General features: G+C 41.6%; 1 protein-coding gene across 6 annotated transcripts in view; it reads right to left on the bottom strand.

The window, feature by feature from the left end:
- Positions 1-13,169, bottom strand: part of RALYL (RALY RNA binding protein like) — a 952,779-nt gene that overhangs the window by 216,208 nt on the left and 723,402 nt on the right. For all 6 annotated transcript variants that reach the window (XM_075353135.1, XM_075353134.1, XM_075353132.1 and 3 more), the window contains one exon: positions 6,124-6,199. In XM_075353135.1, coding sequence (XP_075209250.1) covers positions 6,124-6,199 — 76 coding nt within the window. The remainder of the gene's footprint in view (positions 1-6,123; positions 6,200-13,169) is intronic.

Consider the following 13,169-nt stretch of genomic DNA (forward strand, 5'->3'; position numbering starts at 1 on the left):
AGGGTATGTAATGACGGAACAGGGACCCCTAGGCTTGCTCTCAGGCTTGAGACCCTGCGCTGTCTCTTATCTAAGAGGTAGGCTTGATGGTAGCCAGGTCTGAGCCCCCAGCGTAACTCTGACTCCTGTCCGAGTCCTGATATTACTTCCCCTCTCCCCCATTCTTGGGGTGGGCCAGAAAAACAGTAATAAAACCCCACAGAAACAACACGGACAAGGGAGAATGATAACTCGTACACAGTGTACTCAAACACAAGGGAGAGACAATATGTGTACTGGGGAATAAAGAAAAGGGAAGTAAGTAAACTCACAACAGGGATCTTCCACATCACTCAAAATAGGAACTACACATTACCATAAATTGGATCCCCACTAAGACTGGAATCACTGGAGCTACACTGAAGCTATTATCGGCACTGAATAGCCAGGTCCAGAATCTTTTATAGGAAGGAGACTGCTGAGATTACTAATTAATAACCTGAGTGCCAAACAGGGTTCCCCAGGTCAGCAGGAATTAACCCCTGCAGGACTGAGGAACAGAGCACATGAAACAGCCGATGCCCAGCAGTCTGAAAAGAGCCTGACACCGCCGTGACACCTAATGAGTCTGGACATGAACACCACATGACAATTTATTGGAGTTCTGACTTACACAATCCAATCAGGTGATCATCCAACCACTCCCCCCAATTTTACTGATACCATATGGTATCATCTTATATGCGTTTGTCTCTTTTTTTCTTTTCTACAATTCTAAAATTAAGTACACTACTGTCATGAAGAGCTACTTTAAATAAGCATATGTGGTCCGTCAAGAAGTTTTTCATGCGGTTCGGTCACCGAATATCATGTTAATGCCATTTCAATCATTGCTGTTGTATAAAATAAAGCGCTACAGCAAATATGTCAGTCCATTGGTGATTCTGTTATTCTCCCTCGGGGCTAATCAGTTGCTCTTTAAGTTCAACATCATTGACTGCTATCCTCACATTCAGAGGCTAATCGGTAGTGACACGTCTTATAGCTCAAAGGCGGGTGAGAAGATGATGTATTAGTGATTCAGGAAACACTATAATCATCGCTTTACACGCAAAGAGCTGATGGATATTACATTTTAACAGTTATCCAAGGCCGAAATGCCAAAAGAGGATATTCAAGCAAGATTCTTCAATTTTCAAAGGGTTCTTGAATTATTTTAAGAAACCAAGTATTTGGGTCAAAGGTGCACATCGGGCACATTTTATTTGACCTTATAATCTTTTGTTGCCAAGGGGTGTGTGAGTGACCTTTTTTATCATGTGCCTCCTCGTATATACTCTCTACAGTATATATCATCTTTATTTAACATTTCTTCAGGCAAATGATGAAACAATAAAATTTACTTTCCCATCATGAGAAGAAGAGTAACTTATGGCACGAACGTTCCCCAGAGAACTCTTTGTTGGTATATTCTTAGTATTTCTGCATTAACCTCTTAAAGATTTGGTGATTTTTCCTTTTTGTCCTTTTGTTCTCCTTTCAAGAGCTTTTTCATATTTACACCCACATAGCCATATGAAAGCTTGGTTTTCGTATGCTGAGTTGTACTTGTGAATGACACTATTGGTATTACCATGTAATGTACTGAAAAGTGGAAAATAATCCAAGTGAAGTGAAATTGCGAAAAAATAAATAATTACACAATTAACAATTTTTTATCTCAAAAGTGATATTTCTTGTTAATGAGGAAAACTTGAACTAAAACGAATCCATGTGAAAGTGAAAATTGATTGTTCAATAAAACACATTCTTACGGGGGAATATCAGTGACATTTTGGATTTCTAAGGGAATACACGACAAACCCCTGCTATACTGTAGACCTTATACCACAATCTGCAAACAAGATCAGACATCCATTGGCTTAAACAGATACTAAATTTAGAGGTTTTCTTTTTCTGTAGTTGAGTTTTTTCAAATGCAATGAACCAAGCAATCAGCTACAGGACAACCTCTCATTTTATTCTCCGACCTTTACCGATCTGGGGAAGAGTTGTGGAAACTGGGTGCGTGCCATCACTTAGACAACCCCTATCTACATCTTATAGTAGGACCTTTAAAAGTACCAAAGTAATGAGTAGCCTATCAGCTATCTGCAGTATAGGTAGTAAATGTTGAATGTCTTTTAAAGTTCAGAATTTTAACCAGACCCATGGACATCTCAGACCCTTGGACATCACAAGGCTTCTTGACAGCTTTCCTGACTTCTTTCTACCGTGTCTCCCCAGAAACAAGACCTACCCCAAAAAATATTCAGGGTTATTCAGCCTTTTTGGAGTATGCTTAAAATATAAGCCCAATGCAAAAAAAGCCCTTGTTGCGGTTCAATAATGAAGTGTCCAGTCAGCAAAAATTTAAAGAATACAGCAGAACACTTTATTACAGAAAACCGGCACCCCAAAACAAAGAAGATAGCCCCAAAAGAGAGAAGACAACCCCAAAAGAGAGGAGACAACCCCAAAAGAGAGGACAGCCCGAAAAGAGAGTACAGCCCCAAAAGAAAGCAGACAGCTCCGTAAAAAAAATTGCACCAACACCAGACCCCGAACAACTACAGCTGGCAAGTGCTTACAGTGGATGGGCTCTCTCACAAAGATCTGCGTCACTGTCAGGTGCCTCACCAATCCCCTAACACACACATTGGGTTGCAGTATTACTTCGTTCTCACTAATTTTGTCATACTGCTTCTGGCCAGCAGGGGGAGCAACCGCTGTGGAATGCAGGAGGAGCAACCACTGTGAAACACAGCGAGAGCGACCGCTGTAGAATGCAGGTGGAGCAACCGCTATGAAACACAGGGGGATCAACCACTGTGGAAAGCAGGGGGAGCAACCATTGTAGAAAACAGGGGTAGCGACTGTTGTGGAATCCAGAGAGACCGATCACTGTGGAATGCAGAGCGAGCGACTGCTGTGGAACGCAGAGGGAGTGACTGCCGTGGAATGCAATGGGAGCGAGTGCTGTGGAATGGAGATGGAGAAACTGCTGTGGAATGCAGAGAGAGCATCCGCTGTGGAACACAGCGGAAGCAACTGCTGTGGAATGGAGAGGGAGAAACTGCTGTGGAATGGAAAGGGAGAAACTACTGTGGAACACAGAGGGAGTGACTGCTGTGGAACGCAGAGGGAGTGACTGCTGTGTAACGCAGAGGGAGCGACTGCTGTGTAACGCAGAGGGAGCAACTGTTGTGGAACACAGCAGGAGCAGCTGCTGTGGAATGGAGAGGGAGAAACTGCTGTGGAATGCAGAGGGAGTGACTGTTTTGAAATGCTAGTAAATGGAGATAAGCTGCGCTCCACTGCCCAAGGCTCTGGTGCACGGGAGATAGAAATTGTCCAAAATGTTCAGAAGAACCCCGGCACACAGAATGGGAAAAGAGATATGAAGTCAATGGTTCTTTTTTATTATGCTCATGTTTTTATTCAAGAAGATTTTCATAACAGTCAGTGTGTAGCAAAAAGGACGGACATAGTCCGACGTTTTGGCTCATACAAGAGCCTTCACCAGGGACATGAAATACCGTAATGTATAGAGGAAGAGTCCTGTACACACAAGGTGAGATGAAAAATAGGGCAATGTTATAGGAGAATTATAAGGCTCCTGATAAAGTCCGTGGTTCAGGATGAATGAGGGGGTAGAAGACAGTATAATGGCTGTGCTTACCTGATATGCTGGGGCTCACATGTGGGAAATACAGATAATGCTGAGCTCAGTATATGGCTACTTCCAGGTTACTGCACCATTCTATCTAATAGACTCTCCCATATCCTATTAGGCATCTACCTCTATTATCTGGTCACAGATTGTGATCCCTGGATTCCTTGTTGATGTGATTCCTCTACATGATATATTGTAACACCATATACTGAGCTCAGCATTATCTGTATTTCCCACATGTGAGCCCCAGCATATCAGATAAGCACAGCCATTATACTGTCTTCTACCCCCCTTGTTCATCCGGAATCACGGACTTTATCAGGAGCCTTATAATTCTCCTATAACATTGCTCTATTTTTCATCTCACCTTGTGTGTACAGGACTCTTCCTCTATACATTACAGTATTTCATGTCCCTGGTGAAGGCTCTTGTATGAGCCGAAACGTCGGACTATATCCGTCCTTTTTGCTACACACTGACTGTTATGAAAATCTTCTTGAATAAAAACACGAGCATATTAAAAAAGAACCATTGACTGGATATCTCTTTTCCCATTCTGTGTGCTGGGGTTCTTCTGAACATTTTGGACTGTTTTGAAAAGCTGTCTTATTTTCAGGAAAAGATGAAGTTTTCAACAATTTTTTTTAAAACCTGCAGTTAAAAAATTGCATCATTGATCTCCTGTTTTGGTGACTTTGTAAAGATGTTTGGGTAGACATCAATTAGCAGTTTTCATTATTTTGCACATTTTTAACTTAACATTTTGTAATTCACACAAGTAAGAAATGTAAACATTTTCCCAATTATTATAAATACAAAATGCATATTTCAATGCACAGTTGCACGAAAGAAAATTTGCAATTTTTTGCATTTTCAACGCCAACGTTTTGGAAATTAGGTGGGGCTTAGAAAGAGGGGCATGGATTAGTATGGCCCAACAAATTCATTACAATTTACCCAGCAATGTGCTGAAATCTGTCTCTGTCTCTGGTGAATGGCCGCTGAAAGATTCACCAAGGCTTTATTAATTTCCAGAAAAATGTCCAGAAGTCCCTAAGAACAGAAGTTCCCATGTGTTTCTCTAAGTTTTTCTGTTAAGGGCGCTTTACACGCTGCGACATCACTAGCGATCTCGTTAGCGATGTGACACGCCAGATCGCAGAAGCGATCTGCCGAGGTCGCACATGTGACCGGCGATATTAAACCGACATATGTGCGATCTCGACAGATCGCATCTGTGATCTGGCGTGTCACATCGCTAACGAGATCACTAGCGATGTCGCTGGGTGTAAAGCACCCTTTAGAATAAGGGAACAGAATAACACATTGAGAAATGTTAATTTGAACAAAGCCTTAGAAAATTATAAAACTGTATAATGTCCTGTTAAACATTAGCTGCTTTCATTATTATTTGAAGAATTTTTATTCATCAAGCTGCTAAGGGAAACTTTTCAATTAATAAAAAAGGTTGTCCAGGCTTGGGAATTTTGCGGTCACTCTATGTGACTGTAAACTGCTGAATCATGACTGTGTGCCCAAGACATGCTGTCAAGTTTCAGCAGTTTATACAGCAATCAGATTCACCGTTATTGGCGCTGTGAGCAGGCGGTTACGTCAGTGTATCTATGCGTTTTGAATATTTGTGGTCATAAGCCGTCTAGACGCATTCGGCTTCAATACAAATCACATACAAGGGCTGACATGACCGCCTGCTTCCACAGGGAAAATTGGAGAATCATGACAGTGAACTTAACACGTTATCACAACTCAGCAATCTGCAGATGTTTGTCCGAAGCCTAAAAATCTGGGATTATATGCAAATTGTGTCTATGCCTACTTGAATTCATTGCAGGAAAACAGTGAAAAGGTGCATTTTAGAGCATATCACTGGAATGTAGGTCATTTCTAGGAAGTAATTCTATTTTTGCATTTTATGATGACGTCCTTCCATACAGTTGGAGTTGAGTCAGTATAAGTCTTTGTATTTTTTAATTCAGTTGTATTTTACATTTGGATTCAGAATACTATTAATTTACTATTAACGGGAACCTGACAGCTGATACATGCTGCCCGTTGCCCCTGAGTGACGGGTCTCTCCACTCCAGGGCAGTGGGAGGGGAGAAGTTGTCTATTATCCACCTGTTCAACTAGTTATCTGTGTGGCTCTTTTCCCGGTGGCTTTTAAACTGTTTTTCTCTGAAATGTTGCAGTGTTTCAGGGTCAAACATACCTGTCTGAAATCATACAGCCAGTGCCTGACACATGCTGCGCGTGCATCGGGTATCATCTCTCAACTGTCAGGTTCCTGTTAATGAACGAAGACCTTGAGAACTGTTAATAGGTACTATCACACCACTCCTCCTTTTTCCATGTTAGTTCATAAATCTTTAGCGTAGAGCAAAAGTTGTAAATGAATACCATGGTCCTACCTGTATAAAGAGGATATTGGCCTCTTACTTCCTAGTTTTGGTCTATAAGGTTTCGGTTCCCCGGCCATGTTGATGTCTGTAAAAAAATTTAAAGAGCGTTATTAGAAAATCTAAAACATTTATTACAAAATATACTCAACTTTGGTTTCTTTTGAGCCATATCTCCATTTGGTGAGAAACTCCTAGTTTTGAGTACTAGTAACGTTTAGAGATCGTTGGTCTAAACTTCTCATGATGCTTGTAAGCTTGTAGGAACAATATGAATTCTACATTCAACCATAGAATCCATAGAGCTACTCACCATCATGGAGGTTTGACTAGATTTGAATGAAGTTCAACAATGGAGGTTTCCATAAATCTGGACTATAAAACAATATGGACACTTCTATTATGCAAGAAGTGGCTCACTTCAATAACCGTATCTCAAGCTGAATTTTTTTGCACTTCTCAAAACTAAATACTCATTTTTATAAGCCGGGGGCACAGAGGTGCTCGTGCCAGGTCTCTTGCTCACAGCCTTTTTCACACCTATCAGCCGTCAGTGACAGCACTGGAGTGAGTGGGACAAAGTGCAAGACCAAGAACAACTAGTATGAGGAATAAGGCATGTGAGCAGTGTAGTGGAAGCAGCACCCACTCGAGGAGCACAAGGGTGGACTTTTGAATGCCGGACCGCTACAAATAAGTGAATGATATTGATGGCCTACCCTAATTAATTACAATTAAAAACCTGGAAAAACCTTTTCATTATTGTGCCAAAACTGCATCTATTTTTCAATACCCATAGATCATTATATCTTTTGGTGGCAACCATGCAGATTAAAGCTCACATTTGTTATGTATGCCTAAATGTGTGTGACTGTGAAGATTTGAGGTTATGGGTTGTATTATTATCTAGGCAGGTTAATGTTGCAACAATTTTTATCACTTCCTTACACGGTTTTACAGCAACTTCGGGTAGATGGCCACAATGCTATTAGTATTTATCTGCTGAAATATCTATTTGTGGAAATGGGCACAGAGTTATGAATTAGTATTTATCTGCAGCGATATATATGTGTTGGAGGCACACACAAGTATACAAATCTTTATCAAAAAATACAAATTTTTATCTCCGCTGAGATAGTGTGGCAGGAGAACAGTATAATCAATCAGGATTTAGATGCTGAAATATCTATTTATGGCAGGAAGCACAGATTTAGCAATCAGAATATATATGCGGAAATTTCTATTTGTGTCGGGAGCAAAGAGTTATGAGTTAGCAGTTATATGCAGTGATATATATGCAGCAGCACCCTCCCCAATCTGTAGCAAGCTCAAAATGATTGCATATCTGCTTTTTAAATGCAGAGGGACATGTGACTTAGGCAGCCAATGTATAAAATGTGCAGTTTTACAGTATTGAGTGGTTCCAGGGAGGGTCAGAAAAGCAGTCAGTATCTGGTATGATCACCATTTGCTTCATGAAGTTCAACACATCTTCTTCACATATAGTTGATCAGGTTGTTGATTTTTGCCTGTATAGTGTTGGTCCACTCCTCTCCAATGACTGCAAGTTGCTGAATATTGGCAGGAACTTGAACATGCTGTCAAATACGCCAAGCCAGAGCCCCAAACATTCTCAATGGGTGACATGTCCGGTGAGTATGCGACCATGCAAGAACTGGGATGTTTTCATCTTCCAAGAATTGCATACAGATCCTTGCACCATGGGCCGTGCATTATCAGCTGAAACATGAAGTGATGATCGTTGATGAATGGCATAACAATGGCCTCAGGATCTCATCACAGTATCTCTGTGCATTCAAAATGGCATCAATAAAATGCACCTGTGTTCATTGTGCATAACAAACACCTGCCCAAACAATAATCCCACCGCCACCAGGGGCTACTCGATTTACAAAGTTGACATCAGTAAACCGCTCATCCACACAATGTCATACACACAGTCTGCCATCTGCCCTGTACAGTGAAAACCAGAATTTATTCGTAAAGAGAACACCTTTCAAGCATGCCAGACACTATCAATTGGGAACATTTTCCCACTTAAGTCAGATACGACTACAAACTGCAGTCAGGTGGAGACACCGATGAGAATGACAGTTTGTACAGAAATGTTTTGGTTATGCAAACCAATTGTTGCACAAGCTGTCTGGGTGGCTGGTCTTAGACGATCTTGGTGGTGAAGATGTTGAATGTTGAGGTCCTGGGCTGGTCTGGTTACATGTGGTCTGCGGTTTTGAGGCCGGTTGACTGATAGGCAACAGCTCTGGTGGATATTCCTGCAGTCAGCAGGCAAATTGCACGTTCCCTCAAACCTTGTAACATCTGTGGCATTGTGCTGTGATAAAACTACACATTTTAGAGTGGCTTTCTATTGTGGCCAGTCTAAGGCGGGCTTTGCACGTTGCGACATCGGTAACAATGTGTTACCGATGCTGCAGCGATAGTCCCCGCCCCCGTCGCACGTGCGATATCTAGTGAAAGCTGCCGTAGCGATTATTATCGCTACGGCAGCTTCACACGTACATACCTGCCGTGCGACGTCCCTCTGGCCGGCGACCCGCCTCCTTCCTTAGGGGGGCGGGCCGTGCTGCATCACAGCGATGTCACACGGCAGGCGGCCAATTGAAGCGGAGGGGCGGAGATGAGCAGGATGTAAACATCCCGCCCAACTCCGTCCTTCTCATTGCAGCCGGGCGGCAGGTAAGGTGATGTTCCTCGCTCCTGCGGCTTCACACACAGCAATGTGTGCTGCCGCTGGAGCGAGGAACAACATTGTACCTGTCGCACCATCGGCATTATGGAAATGTCGGAGGCTGCAGCGATGATACGATAACGACGCTTTTGCACTCGTTCATCGTATCAAAAAGGTTTTACACGTTGCGATATCGACTGCGACGCCGGATGTGCATCACTTTCGATTTGACCCCATCGACATTGCACGTGCAATGTCGCAACGTGCAAAGCCGCCCTAAGGCACAACTGTGGAATAAGCATACTGTTTAATCTGTATCTTCACATGCCACACCTGTGAGGTGGATGGTTTATCTCAACAGAGGAGAAGTGATCACTAACACAGATTTAGACAACTTTGTGAACAATATTTTAGAGATAAAGGCCTTTTGTACATAGAAAAAGTCTTAGGGGTGCTTCACACATAGCGAGATCGCTAGTGAGATCGCTGCTGAGTCACTTTTTTGTGACGCAGCAATGACCTCATTAGCGATCTCGCTCTGTGTGACACTGAGCAGTGACCTGGCCCCTGCTGTGAGATCACTGCTCATTACACACAGTGCTGGTTCAGTTTTTTGATGTTGCTCTCCCGCTGTGAAGCACACATCGCTGTGTGTGACAGCGAGAGAGCAATGATTTGAATGTGCAGGGAGCAGGGAGCCGGCGTCTGGCAGCCTGAGGTAAACTGTAACTAAGGTAAATATCGGGTAACCAAGGGAAGCCCTTTCTTGGTTACCCGATATTTACATTAGTTACTAGCACCGCCGCTCTCAGGCTGCCAGTGCCGGCTCCCTGCTCCCTGCACATGTAGATGGAGTACAGATCGGGTAAATAAGCACAGCGGTTTGCTTATTAACCCGATGTGTACTGTGGCTAGGAGTGCAGGGAGCCAGCGCTAAGCGGTGTGCGCTGGTAACAAAGGTAAATATCGGGTAACCAAGCCCTTGGTAACCCGATATTTACCTTAGTTACCAAGTGCAGCGTTGCTTCCACGTGTCGCTGCTGGCTGGGGGCTGGTCACTGGTCGCTGGTGAGATCTGCCTGATTGACAACTCACCAGCGACCATGTAGCGATGCATCAGCGATCCTGACCAGGTCAGATCGCTGGTGGGATTGCTGGAGCGTCGCTAAAGTGTGACGGTACCATTAGATCTTTGAGTTCAGCTCATGAAAAATAGGAGCAAAATTTAGATTGTATTTGCTCAGTGTAAATGGCATTAGTTAGAGGTATATAAACCTGATGGGTGGTTTCCTTTAAGAAACAAAGAATGTAATAATAATTGTTCTCTTTGCTGGTAGATACTTAATTTGACACTACGTTAGACTTTTCATGTTTTCAATATCTTTTTATTCAGAAGAAACAATGTGAAATGTGATGTTTTGGAAAAGTCACTCATTTATTGTATTTGTGAGCCTTGTCATAGAGTTATTGGCATGAAATTGGCAACATTTTCTCTCTTTCTGCAGGTAATCTGATTTTCTATCATCTCTATATAAAAATTACATTTCCAACCAAACAAAGTGATAATCACCTAATTATTTTTTGGAACACAGTTTAGACATAGCCCATATTAGCGTCTCGCGTGCCCCGCTGTTCCATGCATGTCTTCATTTTGAAGGTCATATTTAATTGCTTCATAGTTTTGTACATAAGTTCTAGTTCAAGAAAGAAACATTTTTTTGCGAGTGTCCAGAATTTTATAATGAAAAGAAAAAAAAAAGTTACCTAATCAATTGATAAATCAAGATAATTGTACAGATACTTTAGGGCATAGATCTATAATTGAAAATTGTTTCTGCAATATCTTCGATGTCATAAAAATTAGGGTATGTATGACCCTCTTGAGCGAAACATATAATAAGGTATTTTACCAAACATTGCATTGGCATGTAAAGCAAATTTATGGTTTCATATGCAAGATAGAATTAACTTAGTATAATTATATATGATACAATGCACATACAGTTGAAACCAGAAGTTTACATACACTATCTAAAAAGACACATCTGCATGTTTTTCTCACTATCTGACATGGAAACAGAATAAAACTTTCCTGTTTTAGGTCAATTAGGAACCAAAATTTGTTATATTTGCCAAATGCCAGAATAATGAGAGAGAGGATGTTTTAAGGCATTTTTATTATTTTCAGCAAAGTCAAAAGTTTACTTACACTAAAAGTACTATGCCTTTAACCCCTTAACGACCATAGGCAGTAATATTACGTCCTAGCGGTCATAATGTTACTGCCCGCGGCAGCCAGCAGCTTTCTACTATCGGCGCACATCTCAGCTGATTCTCACAGCTGAGATGTGTGCCTGCTACGCATGAGCAGAATCGTTATCTGCTGGTGCCGTTTAACCCCTTAAATGGCGCTGTCAATATGTGACGTGATCACGTGACTTACGGTAGTTGCCATGGTAGCACAGGGTCATGTGATGATGCCTGAAGCTATCATGAGTCACTTTCGGTTTCACTCGGCCCGCAGCCCAGTGAAGCAGAAAGTGAGCGTATCTGCTGTTTACAGCTGTGTAGCTGTGATCAACAGATAGGGCAGAGCGATCGGATTGTTGAACGCTATAGCCCCCTAGGGGGACTAGTAAAATTAAAAAAAAGTTTTAAAAAAATTTAAAAAAAAAACAAAAAAAACTAAAAGTTCAAATCACCCCCCTTTTGCCCCATTGAAAATTAAAGTGTTAAAAAAATAAAAAATATACACACATTTATTATCGCCGCTTTCAGAAACGCCTGATCTATCAAAATATAAAATCAATTAATCTGATCAGTAAACGGCCTAGCGGCAAAAAAATTCCAAACGCTAAAATGACGTTTTTTTGTCGCCACAACTTTTGCTCAAAATGCAATAATAGGCGATCAAACGTAGCATCTGCACAAAAATGATACCGTTAAAAACGTCAGGTCGAGACGCAAAAAATAAGCAGTCATTGAGCCATAGATCCCGACAAATGAGAACACTACGGCTCACGGAATATGGCGTAAAACGTGCGCCACTTTTTTTGGACAAACTTCTGATTTTTTTTAACCCCTTATATAAAAGTAAACCTATACATGTTTGGTGTCACTGTCTGCGAACTCGCACTGACCTGAGGCATCACACCCACACATCAGTTTTACCATATAGTGAACACAGTGAATAAAATATCTCAAAAACCATAGTGCTATCGCACTTTTTTGCAATTTTTCGGCATTTAGAATTTTTTTGCCCTTTTCCAGTGCTCTATATGGTAAAACTTATGGTTTCATTTAAAAGTACAGCTTGTTCCACTAAAAATGAGCCCTCACATGACCATATTGACTGAAAAATGTAAAAGTTACGACTCTCAGAAGAAAAATGGCGAAAAAAAACCGGAAAACAGAAAATCGGCCGGTCGTGAAGGGATTAAACAATATGGGACAGCCCATACGATGATGTCATGCCTTTAGAAGCTTCTGATAGGTTTATTGGCAACATTGGAGTTAATTAGAGACACACCTGTGGATGTATTTTATTGCACACCTGAAACACACTGCTTCTTTGTGTAGTATTATGGGAAAGTCAAAAGAAATCAACCAAGATCTCAGGAAGAAAATTGTGGACTTGCACAAGTCTGGTTCATCCTTGGATGCAATTTCCAGATACCTGAAGATGCCTCGTTCATCTTTACAAACAATTATACACTAGTACAAACAAGATGGGAATGTCCAGCCATCATACCGAGACGGGTTCTGTGTACCAGAAATGACACATGCATATCAACCCAAGAACAAAAGCAAAAGACCTTGTGAAGATGCTGGTGGAAGCTGGTGAGATTGTGTCATTATCCACAGTAAAACAAGTACTGTATCCACATGGGCTGAAAGACCACTCGGCCAGGAAGAAGCCATAACTCCAAAAGAAACATAAACAAGCCAGATTAATGTTTGGAAATGCACACAGGATCAAAGACCTTAATTTTTGTAGACATGTCCTGTGGTCTGGTGAAGCTAAAATTGAATTGTTTGGCCATAATGACCATCGTTACTTTTGGAGGAAAAACGGAGAAGCTTTGAAGCCTAAGAACACCATCCTAACTGTGAAACGCGTCGGTGGCATCATCATGGTGTGGGGTTGCTTTGCTACAGGAAGGACTGGTGCACATCACAAAATGAGGAAAGAAGAATATTTGCCAATACTGAAGCAACATCTCAAGACATCAGCCAAGAACTTAAAGCTTGGATCTTCCAAATGGACAATGACTTGAAGCATACTGACAAATTGGTTACAAAATGGCTTAAGCATAACAAAGTCAATGTTTTGGAGCGGCTATCACTA

Source organism: Anomaloglossus baeobatrachus, chromosome 6 (assembly GCF_048569485.1).
Source record: "Anomaloglossus baeobatrachus isolate aAnoBae1 chromosome 6, aAnoBae1.hap1, whole genome shotgun sequence".
NCBI lineage: Eukaryota > Metazoa > Chordata > Amphibia > Anura > Aromobatidae > Anomaloglossus > Anomaloglossus baeobatrachus.